The sequence below is a fragment of the Urocitellus parryii genome, chromosome 4 (assembly GCF_045843805.1).
Source record: "Urocitellus parryii isolate mUroPar1 chromosome 4, mUroPar1.hap1, whole genome shotgun sequence".
Lineage (NCBI taxonomy): Eukaryota > Metazoa > Chordata > Mammalia > Rodentia > Sciuridae > Urocitellus > Urocitellus parryii.
This window is the reverse complement of record NC_135534.1, coordinates 113,104,790-113,126,361: the sequence shown is the minus strand read 5'-3', so window position 1 is coordinate 113,126,361 and position 21,572 is coordinate 113,104,790. Positions and strand designations below refer to the sequence as shown.

Here is a 21,572-nt window from a genome sequence, read left to right as displayed (position 1 = left end):
TGGAACACTGCCTCAGTGGGCCCAGGTTAGGAAACTGCTAGGTGATATTACATGCACATTGGACAAGCACTGTTGAATATATCCTGCCCTCTATAGGAACCCTGAGTGTCTACTCCTTTGGAAGGTGGCCCAGATGGTATAAGGGGCCTCTCCTCTGTGCAACACTAGGGACTGTACACCTCTCCTTTATCACAGTCTATTCTAATGTTGGCTTCTTCCAAGTCTTTGCCTTTAGACTCTGAATTCTGAGATGTCTTTGTATTCTATTCATTTCCCTTTTATTGGGGTTTATGGTGCACAATAAATATCTGATATTGAATGAGGGAGCCTAGTGATTTTCATGTACTTCTGAGTCCTGAACTGGGGGATAAAACACTGAGCAAGAGATCTACAAGTTGAAATAATCATCCACACCTGGATGACAAAGGCACTCACAAGAGCCACTTTTGGCAGCCTGAGGCTATGACAGAACTGGTGCCTAGGCTGCAGGCTTCATGAACTGCTCAAGCTTTGTGGGAGACCAGCCATTCATCCCTTGTTCTCAACCTCAGGGCTTCACTTTTGAGCAGGAAATGTGAGACAGAAATCATCTCAAAAGGGCTTTCAGGAAAATGACCAGGATTCACACATATACCATTAAGGCTACCTGAATGTTACTTCTTTAGGAAGGCACATGAGCTTTTTCTTTCTTTCCTTTTTTTTTTTAAACCGCCACTGCCTGTTTTTAAGAAATGCCTAGAGTAATGCCACATTTTCATACTATTAAGTAACTGACGATTGAGCAAATTTTCTCTAATTTGAAGACAGTAAAAAGCAAAATAGAAAAATATTCTGAAATTCTGGATGTCACTTGAAATATTAAAAAGCAAAATGTTCTTTCTTCCAAATATTTCACTGAGTTTTACTCTATTTTTTTTTTTTTTTTGCCTCTGAATGTGTGCACACAGAAGAAGGTGAAGGGGGGAGAGGGGTGGGACATTAATGCCTGGAAAGGGCCGCCTGTGAGTGAGGCTTGTCTTTTCCATTTGTCCCATTAGCTCAAATTCCAAAACCCAGCAAAGTACTACTGCCATCTTGTGGCACTGGCTGGCAAGAGGCATGATCTGCTTAGTTTATATGAACTAAATCCAGAAATATCCCAGAAGCCCATTCAGAGATGTTTACCTATAAAGAGATTAGAATAAGAAAGAATCTTGCTTTTTTTTTTATTCAAAAGAATCATGTGCTTCACATCAATTTGGTTTCAAAAATTCCTCACGTCTTCAACTAAGGGTACCAAGTCATTTATTTTGCCATCTGTGAACAGTTTCACATTGAAATAGACTGAACATTTAAAAAAAAAAAAAAGAAAAAAAAACTACCTTCAAAACTCACTGGAACATTCTCACATAAACTACTATCTCTCACAAACAATAGAGTTCTTTCTTCAATATTCAATCTTTTCAATCTCATCCATGTCTTCAGGGTCAAGCTGCTTAATACTGCTGTCTAAAAAGAACAAAGGAGAAAAAAAAAAAAAAAAACAGTCTTACTCCGGGGCATAAACGAAAACTCATTTCAGCCAACTCTGAGTTTCTCAAGACAGTGATGACTTTGAAAATCTAAGTTCCTGTGACACCTTGCATAGGAAGTCTTGAAACAGTAACACAAAAAAGGGTGGTAGCAAAAAACTGACCAACACTAACTGAAACGGTAGCAAATGCACCTAGAACACACACATTCAGATGCCATGGGGCAGTGAAAAGAGCCTGGGAAGGACCAAGACTCTTCCAACTGGTAACTTCCTAAGACTAGATCCTTAGATGCTCACCACAGGGACAGGGCCAAGGTACTTTCTCCTCTGCCCCTTCCCAGTCAACCTAACACAGAGGTACATAATCGATTTTCCTAAAGGCTCAGTGAATGTACATACAACATTCAGTGTGCAAACCTTGAAAAACTATATACATCATATTCTACATGCTATATGTGTGTCCATGTGCATTTCTTGGGAGAGTGCCCACTGCTTTCAACAAAGGTTAAGTAAGGTAGTATCATCATCCTAGAGAGTAGCACTTGATGTTCCTCTTGCTCTACTGCCCAGACACATATACACACTTAGGGGAATGGGGTGATCTGAGGAGTAGATTGCCAGGTAAGGTGACTTCAGGATTCCGTTAGTGCATCTGTCAGTTCAGAGCCCCAGCAGGCTAGCAGAACCTGCCTTGTTTAGAGGGTGGGGCTAAGGGAAGGGCTGCAGGCCTCAGAAATTAGGACCATTCCTAAATTCTATGGGTGTGGCAAGAGTAGGAGAAAAATGTGAATAAAAGAGGAATCTGGTGGTAGAATATAATCTTAAAAGATTTTAAGATTTTGCTTAGGGTACATATTTATAGGATATGAAAATCTGTTCCAGATACCAGAATGAGTTCATATAAATTCTGCTTAATTTTTAAAATTTTATTTAACTACAATGTAAGAATTATTTAATCAACTGTCTCATATTATGAGGACTCTGGTCTTATGAACAGAAGCCTTCCACCTCATGGTTTCTGCCTCCATGCCATCCTAAGCCTTTGACCTCGCCCGGTCAGTGTAAGCAGCTCCCTGGCTCCTACTGTTAAAGCAATGCTACTTACTAAAGTGGTCCTGAATTTTCATGAGCAGGGGCAGCTTGTCCACTTCAATCATGTTGAAAGCCAGGCCTTTTTTCCCAAAGCGTCCTGTCCGCCCTATGCGATGGAGGTAGGTCTCATAATCTGGCTCTTTGGCTTGGTTTACAGGGAGATCAAAGTTCACAACAATTGTGACCTGCTTCACATCAATCCCTAGGAGAGGAAGAACACTGTAGGGTCTTGCAGTATTTTCCTCAGGACATAGCCACTTAAGAACCACATTTGCTGAAGGAATTTTCATTAATGAAGAAGATAATCAAACCTGGCTTTACATCACTGAAACAGGTACTTTGGTCCAGGCAGTTTGCTTGCATTCTTTTATGTCTATGATGCTGGATAATTAGTCAGTCAGGAGAGGCTAATTCTACAGAAGTCTAAATATGTACAAAGCATGTACACTCGCATGTGTGGGGGGAGGGGAGAGGTGCCTAGAGTCCACAGAGCTACCTGCTCCTTTCTGCCTCTGCTATACTTTAGTCCCCAGCAGGCCTCTTATCCTCTACCTATTTACTTATCACCAGGCTTCTGCTCTGCTCCATTCCATGACTGTGGCTCTCCTCAGATCTTTTTCATCCCTTGCCTCAACTGCTAGGACAATTTCCAGACTGGTTTTCGCCTACCTAATCTCTCCTTCGACCGTCCCACAGCAAGGTTCAGAGCGCTTGTGCTCAGAGCCTACTGCCCAAATTATACAGGGTAAAGTTTGAGCCATCCAAGACTTCACAGTAGCTGAAGTATCATCTCCTTCTCTCCAGTCTCACAATGCAAAGCACTAGTCACGAGGGTTTGCCATTTCCCAATGGATAAATTCTCATCCAACTGAATTGCTACCCTTCCTTCAAAAAACCTTTCAGCTCTAACATAGCCCAGGAAGACCTCTGATCCCTGTGCTTTCCATTGCCCACATTAGCAAGCTGTCTGGGTCATGACCCTAGTCCTCCTTGCCCTCAGTCGTCATCCTGGATTTTCTGTGCCTCTTTTCTTCTAAGGTCTGGAGTTGTGCTATCCAATATGGTAACCATTAGCTACAGTGGCTAATTCAATTGCAATAAATTAAAATTAAAAATTTAGTTCCTTGGTCAGACTGGCCACATTTCAAGTGCTTCAGAACCATACATGGCTAATGACTACCAACTGGACAGCACAGAATAGAGCACTTCCATAACTGCAGACAGTTCTACTAGATGATGCTAGTTTAGAGAGTTGAGAGCCTAAGTGGTGAACTTCTGAGGGGCAGGGACTTTGTTCTTTTTCAGTACTTCTACAGGGCAGAGCTCAGGCCTCACTCCTAACCCAGGAGGAGGCTTTTAATTCTATTTGCTGAACTCAAAATGAACTAGGAAACATGAATTAAATTGGAGTTCATAGATATGTGAAGGATGAAGAAAGTGGAAGAGTCCTTCTCTTAAAAAAACAAAGATTTTTTTTCCCTCAGTAGTCAATAGCTTTAAACCTATAAACACTCCAGATATGCTCAACATTATTAGTTATTAGGGAAATGCATATTAAAACCACAATGAGATACTACAACGTATCTTATAATATGGTTAAAATCAGAAAAAAGTGACAATATCAGTTGCTGGCAAGGATGCAGAACAAGTATGACTCTGCTATCTCCTGGTGAGAATGGTACAGTCACTGTGGGAAAACTTTGCTGTTTCTTATAAAACTAACCATACACTTATCATATGACCCAGCAATCCTTCTCCTAGCTGTTTACCCAAATCAAAACATAACATCTACACAAAGACCTACACATGACTTTTTACTATAGCTGTATTAAAAAAAGCCCCAAATTGGAAATAATCCAAATATCCAACTGGTGAGTGAATGAACTACCAAAGGACTATTAGTAGCAATAAAAAGGAAGGGATTATTGATACATGGAACAACACTGAGTCAACTCAAAAGCATTATGCTAGGTGGAAGAAAGACACAAAGGCCATACACTGTACGGCTTAATTTATGTGGCATTTTAGAAGACACAAAAATATGAAGAGAGAAATCTAATCAGTAGTTGCTAGGGGCCATGTGACAGGAAGAGGAGACTGATTACAAAAGAGCATGAGGAAATTGTGGGGAGATACTTTTCTGATTTTTTTTTTTTTTTGGCACCAGAGATTGAACTCAGGGGCACTAGACCACTGAGCCACATCCACAGCCCTATTTTGTATTTTAATTTTAGAGACAGGTCTCACCCTGTCTATCAACTGGACAGCACAGAATAGAGCACCTTGCTTTTGCTGAGGCTGGTTTTGAACTCTTGATCCTCCTATCTCAGCCCCCAGAGGCGCTGGGATTACAGGCATGTGCCACTGTGCCTGGCCAATTTTCTGTATTTTGATCATAGTGATGGACACGGACACATGACTGTATGCTTGTTAAAACTCAAGTGTATTCCTGTACACTTAAAGATTTGAATTGCTATCTTCTGTAACTTATATCTCAACACCTGTGTTGTTGTTTTTTTTTGGCAGTATAGGGTTCAAACACACACACATACACACACACACACACACACACACCTCGAGCACAAACATTGGTCGTTATAAGAACCTTCTCTTTCCCATCCCGAAACCTCTGAATGATGGAAGCTCTCTGTTCCACTGTCAGCTCCCCACTTAACAAGGACACCTGGTGGCCGTCCTGCATCATCTCCACGGTCAACCACTTGGCGTTTCGACGGGTCTATATAAAAAACAAAACCCACCACAGCACCCCTGGTTACAGCAGACTGGCTGTGCCTGTGATGCTTGATGCTCCTGGATCAGGGTAGGGGGTGGGAGGGCAGGAGGGAGAGGGCTGCAGAGGAATTGTGCTTCATGGCTCTCTCAAACCTCAAGGACTCTTAGAATGTGGCATGGGATTCTCCTACCACCTGGGTTTCTAAACATCACTTCCTTAAATCCACGAAACAAAGACAAACACCTACCTCATATGGTGCTATGATGACAAAAGGATATAATGTATTACATTATAATGTTTTCATTTATTATGAACAATGGACACTCTGAAAGCGCTTTATATGTGCCAGGAACCTGGCTAATATCTTTATATACATTATGGGCATGTGTTTATACAACACTTTCATGAAGTAGTGACCTAACTTCATCCAACAAATTTGAAAGTGAACAAAAAAAAATGCTTAAAAATGTTAGATAACTTGTCCAAGGTTATATGGCCTGGCTGTGGCACAGCTGAGCTTTCTTCTACTCTATGTTTTCAGTGCTGTCCACTGGCAGGTGCCAGTCCAGTACAGTGAATATGGACATGAATGAGATAGATGAAACCTTACTCTCATGAAGCCTTAGTGTGTTTAACTGGCAGTGAGAAATGAAAACACAAGTGTGAAAAAGTCAGATAGCAAAAAATAAACATGAAAATAAAAAAGTCAAAATTCATAAGCAACATCCTTAACCTGATAAGGGGTATCTATAAAAACTACAATAAACACCAATCTAAATGGGGAAAAGTTAGAATATGAAAGACCTTCATTTAGCATCATATTGAAGATCCTGTTCCATACCTTAACCTTTCTAAGCTTCACCCTAAAATACAAATCATTTCTACTCAGAACTGCCCTGAAGACTCAACTAGATAACACATAATAAGTGTTGAACACAGTGCCTGTCTACCTGGCACCTATTAATATTACCACCCCCCTACCTCTACCTGTAGGGAAATGAGGGCACAATGAAGACACATCCAGCAAGTTTACCTGGCAGAAGATGATGGCCTGGCCAATGGTGATGCCACCATAAATGTTACACAGAGCTTGATATTTGTCTTTCCTGTCCTCACACAACACATAATATTGTCGGATGTTGTTCAGGGTCAGCTCTTCTTTGCGCAACTTGATAACATTAGGGTCAGGAATGATTCGCTCGGCAAACTGCCACACAGAGTCCTCAAATGTTGCAGAGAACAGAAGCATCTGGCATCCAGAGGGCAAAGCTCTGTAAAAAGAGAAGATGATGTCACCCAGCTGCCAGGATGTTCCTCTCCTCCCAGCGCTGCAGGTCCACTGCCACCAACTGCTCCATGTGCACCTGCAGGGCATGAGGTGCTACCTGCAATGACAAGCTACACCTTCAGCCAAATAGCCAAATGTCCTGCCCCTCTTTGTCACCAAGAATTTGGAAAATCACATTACTGGAAGGTGGAGCTAAGAAAAAAGTTTAAGTATACACTCCAGAGGACCTGAGGTTTCTCATGCCAATTTCCTCCTTAGGTGAGGCAGACTCATAGAGCCAAGAGGGGGGGTGTACACGAACATAAATGGGCATAAAGAAAATATAGGCTAGTTGTTCAATGGCTGGTGTTATATGTATCTTGGGAAGGAAAGAATCACTACCAATTTGACTTGGAATGGGGAGAACCTATAGATAAATAAGAGGGGGGCAAAAGGGGAAAGAGCAGTAACTAAAATAATACTGAGCCCATCAGAAATAAAGGGATAAGTTTACATAAAGTCTCAACAAAGGAGAAATGAATCCAAGGGCTTAGCAGTCAGGAAAGAGGTTAATCCTGGGGAAGACAAATGGGCTAGTGATAGGAAAGGGTCTCCAGGGGACTCCTGGAGTGCTGGTAAATAAATATCATTTCCTGGTCTGAGCTATTGTTTCATGGATGTGGCTTCGAGTGACAGTTTACTCACTAGTACACTTGGAATTGGTTTTATTTCTCTGTACATATTTTACACGTCAATAAAATGTCAACTTTTTAAAAAATTAAAATTTATTTTAACTGATATGTGAAAACAGAAAAATTATACCTATTAATGAGTTCCATGTGATGTTTCAATATGTATGTTATATAATGCTCAAAACAGGTTAAATATATCTATATCCAATAATGAAATTCATCTGGAAAAATAAGAGACCCAGAATAGCCAAAGCAATTCTTAACAAGAAAAGTGAAGCAGGAGGCATCACAATAAGACTTAAGTTTTACTACAGATCCATAATAACAAAAATGGCATGGTATTGACACCAAAATAGACATGTAGACCAATGGTACAGAATAGAAGACACAGAGAAAAAACCCACATAAATAAAGTTATCTCATACTAGACAAAGGCACCAAAAACATACATTGGAGAAAAGATAGCCTCTTTGACAAATGGTGCTGGGAAAACTAGAAATCCATATGTAGCAAAGTGAAATTAAAACCCTATCTCTCACCCTGCACAAAAATCAACTCAAAGTGGATCAAGGATTTAGGCACTAGAACAGAGACCTTGCACCTAATAGAAGAAAAAGTAGGCCCAAATCTCTATCACCATGACTTAGGAACTGACTTCCTTAACAAGTCTCCTAAAGCACAAGAAGTTAAATCAAGAATCAATAAATAGGATGGATTTAAACTAAAAAGATTCTTCATGAAACAATAACGTGAAGATAGAGCCTACAGAATGGTAGAAATCTTTACCACATGCTCCTCAGAGAAAGCACTTATCTCCAGGATATAAAAAGAACTCAAAAAACTAAATACCCCCAAAACAAATAACCCAATTAATAAAAGGGCTAAGGAACTGAAAGACACTTCACAGAAGAAGAAATACAATTGATCAACAAATATATAAAAAAGTTCATCATCTCTAGCAATTAGAGAAATGCAAATAAAAATTTTACACTGAGATTCCATCTCACTCCCGTTAGAATGGCAATCATCAAGAACATTAGCAACAATAAATGTTGGTGAGGATGGGGGCAGGGAAGTACACTCATACATTGTTTTGTACACTCATATAAAACTTGGAATGGAACCACCATTTGACCCACTTATCCCACTCCTCATTTTATCCCCAAAGGACTTCAAATCAGCATACTACAGTGATGCAGCCACATCAATGTTTATAGCAGTTTAACTTACAATAGCCAAACTATGGAACCAACCTAGGTGCCCTTCAACAGATGAATGGATTAAGAAACTGTGGTATACATACACAATGGAATATTTCTCAGCCTTACAGAAGAATGAAATTATGGCACTTGCCAGTAAATGGATGAAACCAGAGAATATCATGCTGATTGAAATGAGTCTACGGCCATACCACCCTGAAGGCGCCCAATCTCGTCTGAAATAAGCCAATCCCAAAGAACCAAAGGCTGAATGTTTTCTCTGATATGCAGATGATAATTCATAATAAGGGAGGTGGCTAGGAATAAAGTACCTTTTTTATTTGGATTAGACAGAGGAGAGTGAAGGGAATGGAGGGGGTATGGGTTTAGGAATAGATAGAATGAATCAGCCATAATTATTCTATGTGCATATATGATTGCCCTACTGGTGTAACTTTACACCATGTACAACAAGAAGAATGAGAAGTTATACTCCATTTATGTATAATGTGTCAAAATGAATTCTACTGTCAGGCATAACTAATTAGAACAAATTAAGAAAAAAAATCTATCCCCTCAAACACTTATCATTTCTTTGTGGTAAAAACATTCAAAATCCTTTCTTGTAGCTTTTCAAAATATACATTATATTACTGCTATCCACAGTCATGCTGCTGTCCAGTAGCACATCAGAACTTTTTGTTCCTAAGTGTAATTTAGTATTTATTGATCAAGCTTTCCCCACCACTCCCCAAACCCTATTCTCCCCAGCTTCTGGTAACCAACATTCTACTCTCACCTTCTGTGAGATCAACTTTCAAGTACAGTCATTATGGAAACTAGTATGAAGGGTCCTAAAAATATTAAAAACAGAACTATCACTTTATGCAGCAATATCACTACCAGGTAGTGGGAAATCAGTGTGTAGAGAGATCTTTTCTCCCATATTCACTGTGGCACTACTGGCAATAGCCAAGAAATGGAAACACTCAACAATGGATAAAGAAAAAATGGTATATATATATATACACACAATGGAATACTATACAGGCTTAGAAAGAAAGATATCCTGTAATTTACTATATTTTGATACCTAGGGTTAAACAAAATAAATATTAATTTCACCTGTTTCTTTTTAATGTGGCTATTAGAAAATTAAAATTTCATGTTTTTCACATGATATTTAATTGGACATTAATCATGTTTTAAGCCCTCCCCACAAAACCCAACATAAATTATTACACAATAATTAGTGCTCTAATTATTACACAATATTTTCTCCTTTTTTTTTGCTTTTGTTACTTGTTTTATTCAAAGACATCAGAAATTAAAATTGTATTACTGAGTTTTTGAACTTATAAAATTAAAATACAGGAAGTTTAAAAATTTTATCTAAGATATCGTACCTTAGATATATTATGTGTGAGCAACCATATGGTCCAAAATTTTTATTGGTGCATTATAATTATACCTCATAGTGGGATGCATTATGTGCAATGTTCTCTTGAGTAGAAAATAAAAGGGACTTTGTTAGAAAGCCAGTTTCATACTGAATCTTTCCTGAAGTCCTAAATCTTTCACTTCCTTTCACTTATTAAAATACTAATGTATTAGTAGGAGGATGGCAAGGAGGGAGTCTCCCTTGATCTCTGGCCAAAATCACTTTAAATATGAATGAGAAGTTTGATCCCTTTATTTCAGGTAGCTAAGCATATACTAACAAAAGATCAGAGGTTTATTCTGTGCAGAAATCCTAGAGTTGGGGATGCCAGCATCAGTAGAAGGTGAGGGCAAAGCACACAGACAAAAAGAGGGATTAAATGAAAATATGTATATTGAAAGACAGAATCTCCTCAGCTGGTTCCCGAACCCTGCCCTTCAAATGCCAGAAACTAAGGGTCAAGCTCCAGGGAAATCTATCAGTGACATTAAAGTCCAGATGACAACCATCCCAAAGCACTGAAGCTTCCCAAATTACAAGCCCCAGCCATGCATACAAGGCTGTCAACTAGAATTTTATTCCTCATCTTAGATTATGAAAGGCTGGCCAAGATTCATTAGTTAAAAAGAGGAAAGGTCCACTGTGAAAGACAGAGGTGTAGCAAACAAAAAAAGAAAACCTAGATAATTCAGAGACAAAGTTGAAAACAGAAAAAAAATTCTAATGTTAACATAAACAATAAAAATGGACAACATCAGTATGATCCACACAAACAGAAAAATAAAGCTAAATAACTGTGTTAATTTAATGACAGATAGAGGTTAACACAATTGAGCTAAAGGTAAATAATGAAAACAGAGCATAATACACCACTGGAAGGAAAGAATTTGGGATTGGGCATGGTGGATGGGATGTGAATAACATATCTGAAAAATGAATCTCACAACTTTAAAATGAGATGGGCAGTACTTCTGAATTTCTAAATTTGGCCTCCTCAAAAGATACCAGTGTTCAATTGTAAACAGTAGACCCTGATTTAGCTTGGCATACCAAACAAATGATGTGCATTATTGCATTGTTCCCCTGATATCTCTATAAAACGGAGTACAGCCAGATTTCCTGGTTCAGAGGAGGCATGTAAAATGTCCTGTGGGTGAACAAATGGGGAATGCTGATTATAGATGACTCACCTTTTAGTGTAGAAGTGCTCTACCAATGAGCTACATCCTCGGCCCTTTTAATTTTTTATTTTGAGACAGGTTTTCACTAAGTTGCTTAGGGCCTCACTAAGTTGCTGAGGCTGGCCTTGACCTTGTATTCCTCCTGCCTCAGCCTCTTGAGTCGCTGGGATTATGGGTATGTGCTATGGTGCCCAGATCCAAACTAGTCTTTATTTGACTATCTGTTTATGTAGTAGGCAGTGCAAATGTAAATTATGACAAATTCTATTCAATCTATAATCATCTGTTTACCAAAAGTGTAATTTACTTGGAACCCATCTTTAATTTCAAAGATTAAATCACCTCTGTGCTTTTACAACCATTTTCCTTGAGAAAAAGATGTCTAGTACTGCAGAGTATTTAAAAATGAAGGGTATTTTAGATGAGGATAGCTTATCTGATGAATTTATAGATGTAAGAGATCTGAATGACAAAGAGCTGGTCTACCTAAATAAACTGGGATGGCCATTTCTAGAGAGCTACAAAATAATCCTAACAAGTCTGAAAGATCTTAAAAGTTCTCAACACACACACACACACACACACACACACACATACACACACACAGAGTATCTACATGAAGTGATGGTTATGCTAATTAGCCTAAGTATGGTAATCATTTAAAAATGTGTGTGCATGTAAACATATGCATCAAAACACTATGTTATATAACTTAATTATATATGATTCTTCATTTGTCAATTATACCTCAAAAATGTTGTAAAAATAAGTAAAACAATCAGAGAATTAAATTGCAAAAACTAACAAATGGAAATAAAAACCTTCTGTTGCCAGTAAGTAAATTCCATGCTCAAACATTTTTCTTAAGAGGATATTTAACTTTTAAATTTTAACTAAATTTCCCCAGAAATTACAAATCAAATCTGATGTCATCAAATCAGACTGATACTAATCAGTATGACTTTGACAGGCACAGAGCTGCAAGTCAAAATAGAAGTTTACATTTCACTATATTCAGCATTACCACCCCATAAAAAAAGACTATAGGCAGTTCAGAAAAATATCATTGGAAAAGAAAAAAAGAATGAGAGAAAAAAAAAACTTACTGAGAAAGAACCATGTCATTTTAAATTAAGTATAGGTAATCTCTATTCATTGTTATTGTATTTATGTTCTCCTGTAAGAAGACTTATGTTTATGAATCTTTTTTTAAAAATATTTTTTAGTTGTAATTGACACAATATCTTTATTTTATTTATTTATTTATATGTGGTGCTGAGGATCAAACCCAGGGCCTCACATGTGCTAGGTGAGCACTCTACCGCTGAGTCACAACCCCAGCCCCATGTTTATGAATCTTAAGAGTACACAACAATATTACCTACAAAGTACAAACATCCTACAGTGAGTTTAAATAGAGTTGAAATACACTGTTCCATCAGAGACCAAAACATTATAAAATATTGCTATATTTTCTCACAAAATTCTATTAATTACTACTGTAAACTAATTATACTGTTATTTTGTTTAAATAGTAGGATTTATATAATAGAAAAGCACTGGATTTACTTTCAAATAAATATGTTTTTCATTTAATATTTTTATGTTAAACTATAACATGTGTGTAATTATTTCTCTTATTTTTATTTAATTTTTGTCTGCTATGATTGTGTTCTGGATTGGTTGACTCGGAAAAGAAATAACCTAAGAAATTTCCCCAGAAATGACAAGCAAAAGTTTTGAGAATGAAAGGGTATACTATATGTCTAAGGTAAGAAATAAACCAAAGCATGTCACTGAGAAGTTTCAGAATACTGAGGAGAGAGAAGACCCCCCAAAACTTCTAAAGAGAGGGGGGAAAAAAAGGGCACATTCAAAAGCTTGGAGATCAGGATGATATTCAACTTTTCAGCAATGACATTGGAAGCTGAGAATATTAACTGAATATTAAAGTTAAAAAAAATCTTTTGTTTTTAGCCTGAAAAGAAATGTGGGAGGGGAATTCCATAAAAGTAGAAGAAATATCAGTGGAGTAAAGGGGATTGCGGGGGAGGGGACAAGAACAGGAAAAGGAAAAAATAGGGGAATAAATCTGACTTAACTTTCCTATGTAAATATATAAATGTACCACAGTGAATCTCATTATTATGTATACCTATAAGATACACACACACACACACACACAAAAAAAAAAAAACTATAATAGAAAAATCAGTAAAGGCGGGGGAGGAAGGAAGGGAGGATTAGGGGAAGTCCTGAGGACTGAATTAGAACAATATTCCATGCTTTTATAATTATGTCAAAATGAATCCTAATGTTATGTATAACTAATATGAAACAGTAAAAAAAAGAAAAAAAATGTATTTGACTATGTGGAGATACCACTGACATGGCACATATGAAGACACATCCAGTGAAAAGCTTAAAACCCCTATAGTGATACTAAATGAAGAAAAAAAGGCAATTATTAATTCTAGGGGGAAAGATGTAGGAGAAAAACAACACAACAACAACTGCCTGGCTCAGAAGTGAACAGTATTTATACTGTCAAAATGATATCAATACTGTTAATATAACCAGATCCTGATGACATAATCACAGAGAGGTGATAGAGGAGACAGGAAAGGGAGAGTGGTCTAAAAGAACTCAGGTCCCACCTCTAATAATGGGAAGTTGATAGACAATGAATATATATAAGGAAATAGCAGTGTGAACATATTATTTAAAAGGATGAAGGCTAGTATCAGAAAAACAGAGGTATTCTTTGGGATTGGGTCAGAGGGCTACTGTTTTTCATCACAAATCTTTTGATACTATTTGAACTTAACCCTGAATAATATGACTTTATTTTTAAAAAAGATACAGATATCTAAGCCCCACCTCCCAGAAATTCTGATTCAGTAAGTCTGAGGTTGGGTCTGGTAATCTTGTAATTTTAAGTCCTTCAGGTGATCCTGATAGAGAATCCTAGGAAAATGATAAGATTTTATTTTCATGATAAGATTTTATTAGAGGCAAAGTCAAGTCTAAACAACCTATGATTTTTAGGTTGCTGTGTTCCTTATTCTATCCCAATCATCCACTGTATCCTCAATAGATCCTTTAACAGATTCTGTTTACTCTGAAATTTGGTGCAGACCCAATGTACAGATTTCATCTCTAAGCCTGTGTTGTGAAAGTAGAGAGGCAAGGTTGTAAGCTGAAGTTGGAAAATTCTGGCAGTTTGAAGATCCCAGGTGCTGGTGAAAATAATGAAAACTCAAATTTGTTTTAGAGGTAAAGATGGTAAATTAAGCAATTAAAATAATTAGGACAATAGACAAATGAAATTCCTCATCTGGACAGAAAACTCAAGAAGAAAAGAAGAAAGGATGAACTTGGAAATTACCGTTGAATACGAATGCTCTGATCTGAGAATCCTTGGGTGTCAATCATCACATCTGCTTCATCCAGGACAAACACACGAATCTTAGACAAATCAATCAATTTTCGCTTAAAACACCAATCTAGGACAGTCCCAGGAGTGCCAATTATAATCTGTTTGGTGACTTCAGCGCCTCTGGGAACTAGGAAAAAAAACGGATTTTAAGTGCTCCTTCAGATGTGAACAGTCTTATTCCAACAGGCCACACGCAGGTCAGGGCAATGTGTCATAGAACTCAGAAAAAAAGCAAGTTTATAATAATTTCCCAAGTGCAAACTCTGAGGGTCATGGATGGGTTTTGATCTTGCAGAGTGTTAAGAAAAATTACTAAATTTCTAGGTTTATGGGAATAAAGGTCTTGCATATTTGATTCTTCTGCTTGGTCATTTAAAAAGCCACCTTGCAATCTATGCATGGTAGTGTGCCTGTAATCCTAGCTATTCAGGAGGTTGAGATAGGAAGATTACTTGAACATATAAATTTGAGACCAGCCTGGGCAACAAAGCAAGACCATGTCTTAAAAAAAAAAAAAAAAAAAAAAAAAAACCCAAAAACAAACGAACAAAAAATCCACAATGCAGCAATTCTATTGTCTTAAAGAAATACTGGCAAAGCTGTGGAAACCTTCACCATTTTTTTGTTTTCAATCAATAAGTTTCTTAAAATAAATTGTGGGATACTGTTCAGCTAGTAAAAAGAATGAGCAGTGTGAAAAAAGTGCTCCCATTTTTTGTAAATACTCAGTGAAAACAAATACATATATAAGCATTTGTATGTGCTTGTATTAGCTCAAAAAAAAAAAGAAAAAGAAAAAAAGAACTATTTGCCTATTAACAATAGTGTAGTTATTTTTGGGATAGGTTTCTGGAAGGAAAGGAAGAACAGAACGTCTTTGAATTTTTATCTTCTAATCTTCTATCTTTTAAAGTTTCTTTTCACAATAAGCATGCAATACTTTAAAAATCCCCAAATAAAAGATGTTCTGCACAAGATAACTGAGTCTTAAAGAAAACAATACACAACGGCATCCTCTCCAGGATGTGGATGTGTTGTAGCTAATATTTACGGATTCTAATTATGGTTTCAAGCATTGTGTAAAACAATCTATAACATCTAATTCTAATAATGATCCAGGTGCTATTATTTACCCCACTTCAGAAATGAGAAAACAGAGAAGTTAGAACACTCTTTAAGTCAGGATTTTCAAAATCAGCCAGGTCTGGCTTATTGGTACATACTTCGATTCCCTCGAATAGCATACATCACTTGAACATCCACACAGAATTTTCCCATCCGCTCAACCACACGGCCAGTCTGCAGAGCCAATTCATAGGTAGGAGCCAGGCAGAGGCACTGTGAGAGAAGAGGAGAGGAGAAAGATTCATACAGGTAATTGTTCAATTTTGAATTTCCATTAAAATTTGTACAGGGAGAGGCACAAAGATGACTTTGGAGGCTTGGATTAAATATTTTAAATCAAATACAATTTAACAGTCAATAGGTTTGAAGTAAATGCTGGGCATGAGGAGGGAGGGACTAAAGGATGGATAAATGCTAATTTTTACATATTCCCCTCTAAAGGGTAATTTGATAAAAGAATGGGATGTAGGAAAGATGGGAATTAGAGGGAAGGCAAAACAAATCACAGCCTGAATATGGTCTCCTTCTCCTCTTGCTGGCTATTAAAAAATCTTCTTTATGCTAAGCACAGTGCTAAAAATGAGTTTCACTGAATCCACACAATGACCCTATGAGAAAAGCATTCATTCATACAATGTTTAACGAGTGGTTTTACAAGCCAAGCACTGGCTAGATGTTAGGATTCAGGGGTGAACAGATCAACTATGATCCATGCCTCTACAAATTCTATCTTTACTGACAAGGAAACAGACTCCGAGTGATTTTAACTTGCCTAGCTAGTTGATTAGTGAAGAGGCAGGGATTGGAACCCCTTGGACTATACATGTCCCATACTGCTGTCCAATGCTCTTAGGACTTTATGAAGGAATGGCCATTCCACATACTGTTTTATCATTGTAGTGATCATGTATTTACAATGATATCACCTATTATTAAAATATCATGGCCATTACAAGGACTTCTACCTTTCCCGAAGCCCTTCCTTACCTGTGGGAACAACTCCAAGGCATTCACTCTGCTTAGCATTGCCAAGACAAAGGCAGCTGTTTTTCCTGTTCCAGACTGGCTCTGTGCTATGAGGTTCTGGGGACTATAGGAAAGAGAAGACCACTGGGCATAAACTAAATACAAGAGCCTGGGCATAAATTAAAAAGAAAAGACTAAAAATAACCAACTTGGAATACCACTACCCTGGAATGTGGCACATACTCACGGATGTGCCAGCATCATAGGAAGAGCCATCTCTTGGATTTTGGATGGCCTGTTAAATCCCATTGCATAGATTCCTTTTAGTAATTCTTCCTTTCTGAAAAAGAAAAAAAAACACTTAAAAAAAGTCTATGCTTGGTCATTAGCCTCAGAGATACATACTTAAAAATATATTTATGAATTAAGCAACTTTGCAACTAAGCTTTAAAATATTTAGAAATATATCATTCATACCTCAATTCCCCAAACACATACAATCACATCTCTACAGCTGGGTTATTAAAATCATATGCTATGCTATAAACCTAAAGTTGAACTTCCTATTTAAAAAAACCAAAAAACAAAAAGGGAATTCATTTGATAAAAAAATACATTAGTTTGCCAGGAGAGTTATATTTTTCACATAAACAGAAAACTAAGTGACACTTGTTATTTCTTTTGCATGAATGACACTGATGTTTTCTACAGCAATTTTCAGAAAAGACAGTTTTATTGAGATAATCCTTTTATCAATTCTCTCAGACTTATTATATATTACCTTATCCTTCTGGGATAGTATTTTATTTTTTCTTCTTTGTGATACTGGGGATAAAATACAGGGCCTTGCACATGCCAGGCAAGTATTCTACCACTAAGCTACATCCCTAGCCCTTTTTATTTTGAAACAAGATTTTGCTAAATTGCCCAGGTGGACCTTGAACTTGTAATCCTTTCCAAGACAGTATTTTTAATGAATCTTTCCTGGTGTCTTAAGAAAAATATTAGAATAAGGATAAAGCAAGTGAGCTGGAACAATTTCACTTTTAGTGATTTGTCTAGTTGGATGTTCCTAATTGGTAGATTAATTGATAGATGACTGTCAAACAATTTTTTAATCATTATGCAGGCTCCCAATATATAGAAAACATCTGGATATTGGGATTTTGGATTTTTTACCTTTTACATGAGTCCATATGTTACCAAACCAAGACTTTGGTAACATATGGACTCAAACATTTGGTTCCCCCAAACCAGGAGCCTTGAAGGCCAAACCAGAAGGAAGGAGAAATGGTAATCTGTCACTTTTACTGAAATTATTCACTGAATAAGATGCCTTCCAGACCCTCAAACCATTTCTCTATTGCAAAAGTAAAATCATGTGCTAAAGGTCAGTAGTGTTTAGAGCAGAAAGTCCCAGGGATGGTCCTTTGAACAAGAAGCTCAGCAGCTGGTAGCCAAAAAGACATGAACAAAAGGTATGTCTGGATTTACCTCCTAGTTGGCTTGCCAAAATGTTATCAAACTATGCCTGTTTTGCCATCCCCATTCATGTGCAATGGGCAAGGGCTTGGTTTGGTAATATGTGACTTTCTCTTTTTGTTAAAATATATTTACTTAAGGCAACTGATAAATCCCTAGGGAATGTAAACCCACTTGGGAAAGTTATTAATTTTAATACCATCTGAAACAAAATATAATTAGAAAAGAAAAATTTTGTAACTTTTTATAAAGCTGGTGAGGAAGGATGTTTGAGTCACCAATGTCCCTGTATTTGGATTTTCATAGGTAGAATGGCAATATGGCTGTGCCTCCCTTTGGGCTGTAAAATTAAAATATTTTACTAAAGAAAATGTTTCAATTTCTTGGGCAACTAGTGTGTCTTGGTGTTCTTCTTTGAGGTACATCTTAGTTGCATGCATAACATACACATCTCATTTTAATACTGAATATTAGAAAACAAGATCCCGATGGTTTTTATTATTAGCAGAATAGTTTATTATGTTCTATGCTTTAGCATTTTCCATACCAAAAAGTTAAAATACTCACAGTCTCAACTCTTCAAATGTTTTTACTGAGTAGAGTGGAGAGCTGGGATCCTTTTGCAAAACTTCTACTCGATGACTGGATTCTACTAAGGACTGACGGATTAATTTGTTCAAGAGTGAATTAGTTGCCAAGTCCACTAGAAAAGCAAAAATAAAAAAGGGGAGGGCATCAAGCCTCCTGAAAAATATCTAAAAAGTTGCTCTCTCCCATTCAGTGGTTGTATACCAATCAATCAAACCTAACCTACTCTCATCTTTCTTCTACAAGAAGGTTCTGGAAAGAATGACATGGCACTGAGAATTTCTTCCTTCATGAAGATCCAATTTCTTGTGCTCTGTCTAACCTCAAGCAAACCAACATCCATCTCCACCACTCTTACTTGCTAAGTAGAAATTCTTAACCTACTCCTTGAATATCCCAACTTCCTCTAAAGAAATATTCTCCTCCTAATTTAGTATTTCTTCAGACACTCACTATTAATAAAGAAAATAGAAATGAAGACAGCTCCTTCCAATTGTGATATTACTCATTCACATTGTGAAAGTGATAATAAACCAAACAGAATACTAGTAAATACATGCAAACGAATTTATCTCCTACCTATATCATCTTCATCATCATCTTCGATGTTAAGAGAACCATCTAAAAGAACAGAAGAGAAACAATGAATGCAAAGATAAATGCTGAACAGAAATGTAAACAATACTATCCCCATACTCCCCAAGTCTACAGTATATATGGACAGTGTTATCATAGGGATAGTGGATAAAATCATTGGGAAGCTAGTGTAGGGTCTCAAATATTAAGGGACCCAAAGGTATTTCAGCTGGCAGGGACATGATGAAAGCAATACTTTGTAATCAATCGAGACTAACCTCTTTATCCTAATAGCACTCACCTATGTTTGGGACTGCGGTACTTTTAATACCCCGAAGGTTCTTCCGGGGGTGGATGAGATTTGAAAACTATTGAAAGACACAAATTTCAACCAAAATTAAGCAAATCATCAGGCAGCCCAGTGCTCCCCTACAACAGGGACTGGAGGGGTTCAGGGAAGATCACCCCATAACTATTTCCTTTGCAATGTTATCGACTAATCGGTTCATTTCAGGTATAGATTCCCTGTATGAATTATCCTAAAACTGGAGATTTTCTGTAGTCCCTGCACCATGCAGTTCCATTTTATTAGGCCTCTACTTTACCCGTAGGCAGTACTTGGGAATCACAGCGCCGACAAGATGTTAGTGGCTAAGAAAGTGCGTTGGCAGATACAAGACAGAAATTAGCTTAATAGTCAAATTACAGTAGAAAACTCAAAAGAGTCTAGTTAGGACTCCCAGCTGCTTTCCCTCCCTGGATTTCCAGGTATCTTCACTTTGCCCTTTCAAACCAAAGGTCTTTTCTCCCTGTGGGTCTCCTTTTCTGTGGCCCTCTTCCAAACCCATTCCACATCTTCCCTCCACCATTTGACACCCCACTTCAAAAGCTAGCAGGGCTCTCCTTGTCTAGATTTCCCTCTGGGAATTCCTGCGATAGCCCCCGCCCCTCTGCCCTCCCCTGCTCGGTGGCGGTTACGTGGCTGTTCAGCCGCTCGCTCTCCGCAGCCCCTGCGTCGCCTCCCCAAAGTAACGACGCCATAGCTGCGATCGCTGCTCCCGCCCCCAGCACGTGCTTCCACCCTAGGCTCGAGGCTGGGCCCAGCGCCACTCGGTGGCCAATGGGCTCGCTCAGGGGGCAGGCTCATCCCCGCGACCACCCGCAATGCAGCGCGCAGGCGCCTGGGCTTAGGCGCGGAGGGGGCGGAGGAAGAGCGTGAGGGAAGACGTTAAAGAGCTCTGATTGATTCGCGAATTTTGGGGTTTGACTAGCCCCTCATTCGCGCCAGGTGTTAGAAACTGCGGAGGGGACATCACCATAGTCAACGTTCTCGCGGTGCTGACCTTTGTTAAGCGAACCACCAACAGCTTGGGACCCACTACCCAGCAATTTTCCCGGTGGTGAGGCTGTGCCCCACACCCTGCTTCAGGGTTTCATATCTCTGTTTCCCTGAATATCTCCTGCACATCACAAAATGTAAGATAGGCTTAGCGAATCGCATGGGAAAGTAGAGCGACAAAATGGGTCTGACCTGAATGAATGAGCTCGAATGCTGAAGTTGCAGAGTTCAACTCCCTGCTCTAGATAGCTGTAAAGTTCCCCGATACCGACCTAATTTGATTTTTATTCCGAGATGTCGTTTGTTAAAGCAACCCCGAGAAAACGTCTTTCCTTTAGTTAGGTACAACCTTAATTGGCCACAGGTATTTGCATAATCCAGAATAAATCCTTGAACTAGCGACTGCTAAATTGGACAAAAGAACCAGGTCTCCCTCCCACCCCGTGCTCCCCAGTTTCCACTGGAATTTCGAGCATTGGGTCGGCTTCTCTGGAATTGGGGGTAAATTCACAAAAACCCACAAACAAAACTGTCTTCATGATCTCTCCGTGGTGCTGAAGTAGCACCCCCAAGCTCTGTTCCGTCAGTGTCAGGGCGTTTGTTTTGAGGTTTATAATATTCCTTTTTAGCCTTTACACTTCGATTGCAATAGTAAATACTTTACTTTCTCACGGATAACTATCTGCTAGTTAAAAAGATACAAAATCGGGCCAAGATTAGCAGTCTCAGTTTTCGTATAAGGAGAGCAGACATTTGAAATTCACCTCTTATTTACTGTTTTAGCGCAGCACTAGAATTCCTCCTTTTATTCTTGTATACAATAGGCTCCGTATGATGTCTTGTCGGGGTGGAAAAACGGTGGCTGCTTTAAAAATCTTCCCCGGAGGTGATTTTGGTGTTGAGCCGCACCCGGGCTCTAGAACTACATTTCCCACACC

The 21,572-nt window shown here is 38.3% G+C and overlaps 1 protein-coding gene across 3 annotated transcripts; it reads right to left on the bottom strand.

Moving 5' to 3' along the window:
- Positions 1-1,369: 1,369 nt before the first annotated feature.
- On the bottom strand, positions 1,370-21,527 carry Ddx25 (DEAD-box helicase 25). 3 transcript variants are annotated; one of them, XM_026404564.2, is made up of 12 exons: positions 20,274-20,336; positions 19,597-19,663; positions 19,299-19,340; positions 18,699-18,834; positions 16,897-16,989; positions 16,671-16,773; positions 15,782-15,896; positions 14,508-14,685; positions 6,373-6,610; positions 5,180-5,342; positions 2,619-2,807; positions 1,370-1,488 (listed from the first exon to the last, which is right to left on the bottom strand). In XM_026404564.2, the coding sequence occupies exons 1-12, from the start codon at positions 20,334-20,336 to the stop codon at positions 1,427-1,429; spliced, it is 1,449 nt and encodes a 482-aa protein (XP_026260349.1). In that variant the 3' UTR covers positions 1,370-1,426. The 3 variants fall into 3 exon arrangements, with proteins under 3 accessions (XP_026260349.1, XP_026260351.1, XP_026260352.1); XM_026404566.2 differs by lacking the exons at positions 18,699-18,834; positions 19,597-19,663; positions 20,274-20,336 and adding an exon at positions 21,399-21,527; XM_026404567.2 differs by lacking the exons at positions 18,699-18,834; positions 20,274-20,336 and having other exon boundaries at positions 19,597-19,609.
- Between the last annotated feature and the right edge of the window lie 45 nt (positions 21,528-21,572).

Excerpts from the sequence above, each read along its gene's own strand:
- Ddx25 (XM_026404564.2), bottom strand. The coding sequence starts at position 20,336 with ATGGCGTCGTTACTTTGGGGAGGCGACGCAGGGGCTGCGGAGAGCGAG. Across the intron at positions 19,664-20,273 it reads GCGAGCGGCTGAACAGCCAC|TTTTCAAATCTCATCCACCC; the intron begins GTAACCGCCACC and ends GTCTTTCAATAG. Across the intron at positions 2,808-5,179 it reads GACCAATGTTTGTGCTCGAG|GGATTGATGTGAAGCAGGTC; the intron begins GTGTGTGTGTGT and ends TTCCTCTCCTAG.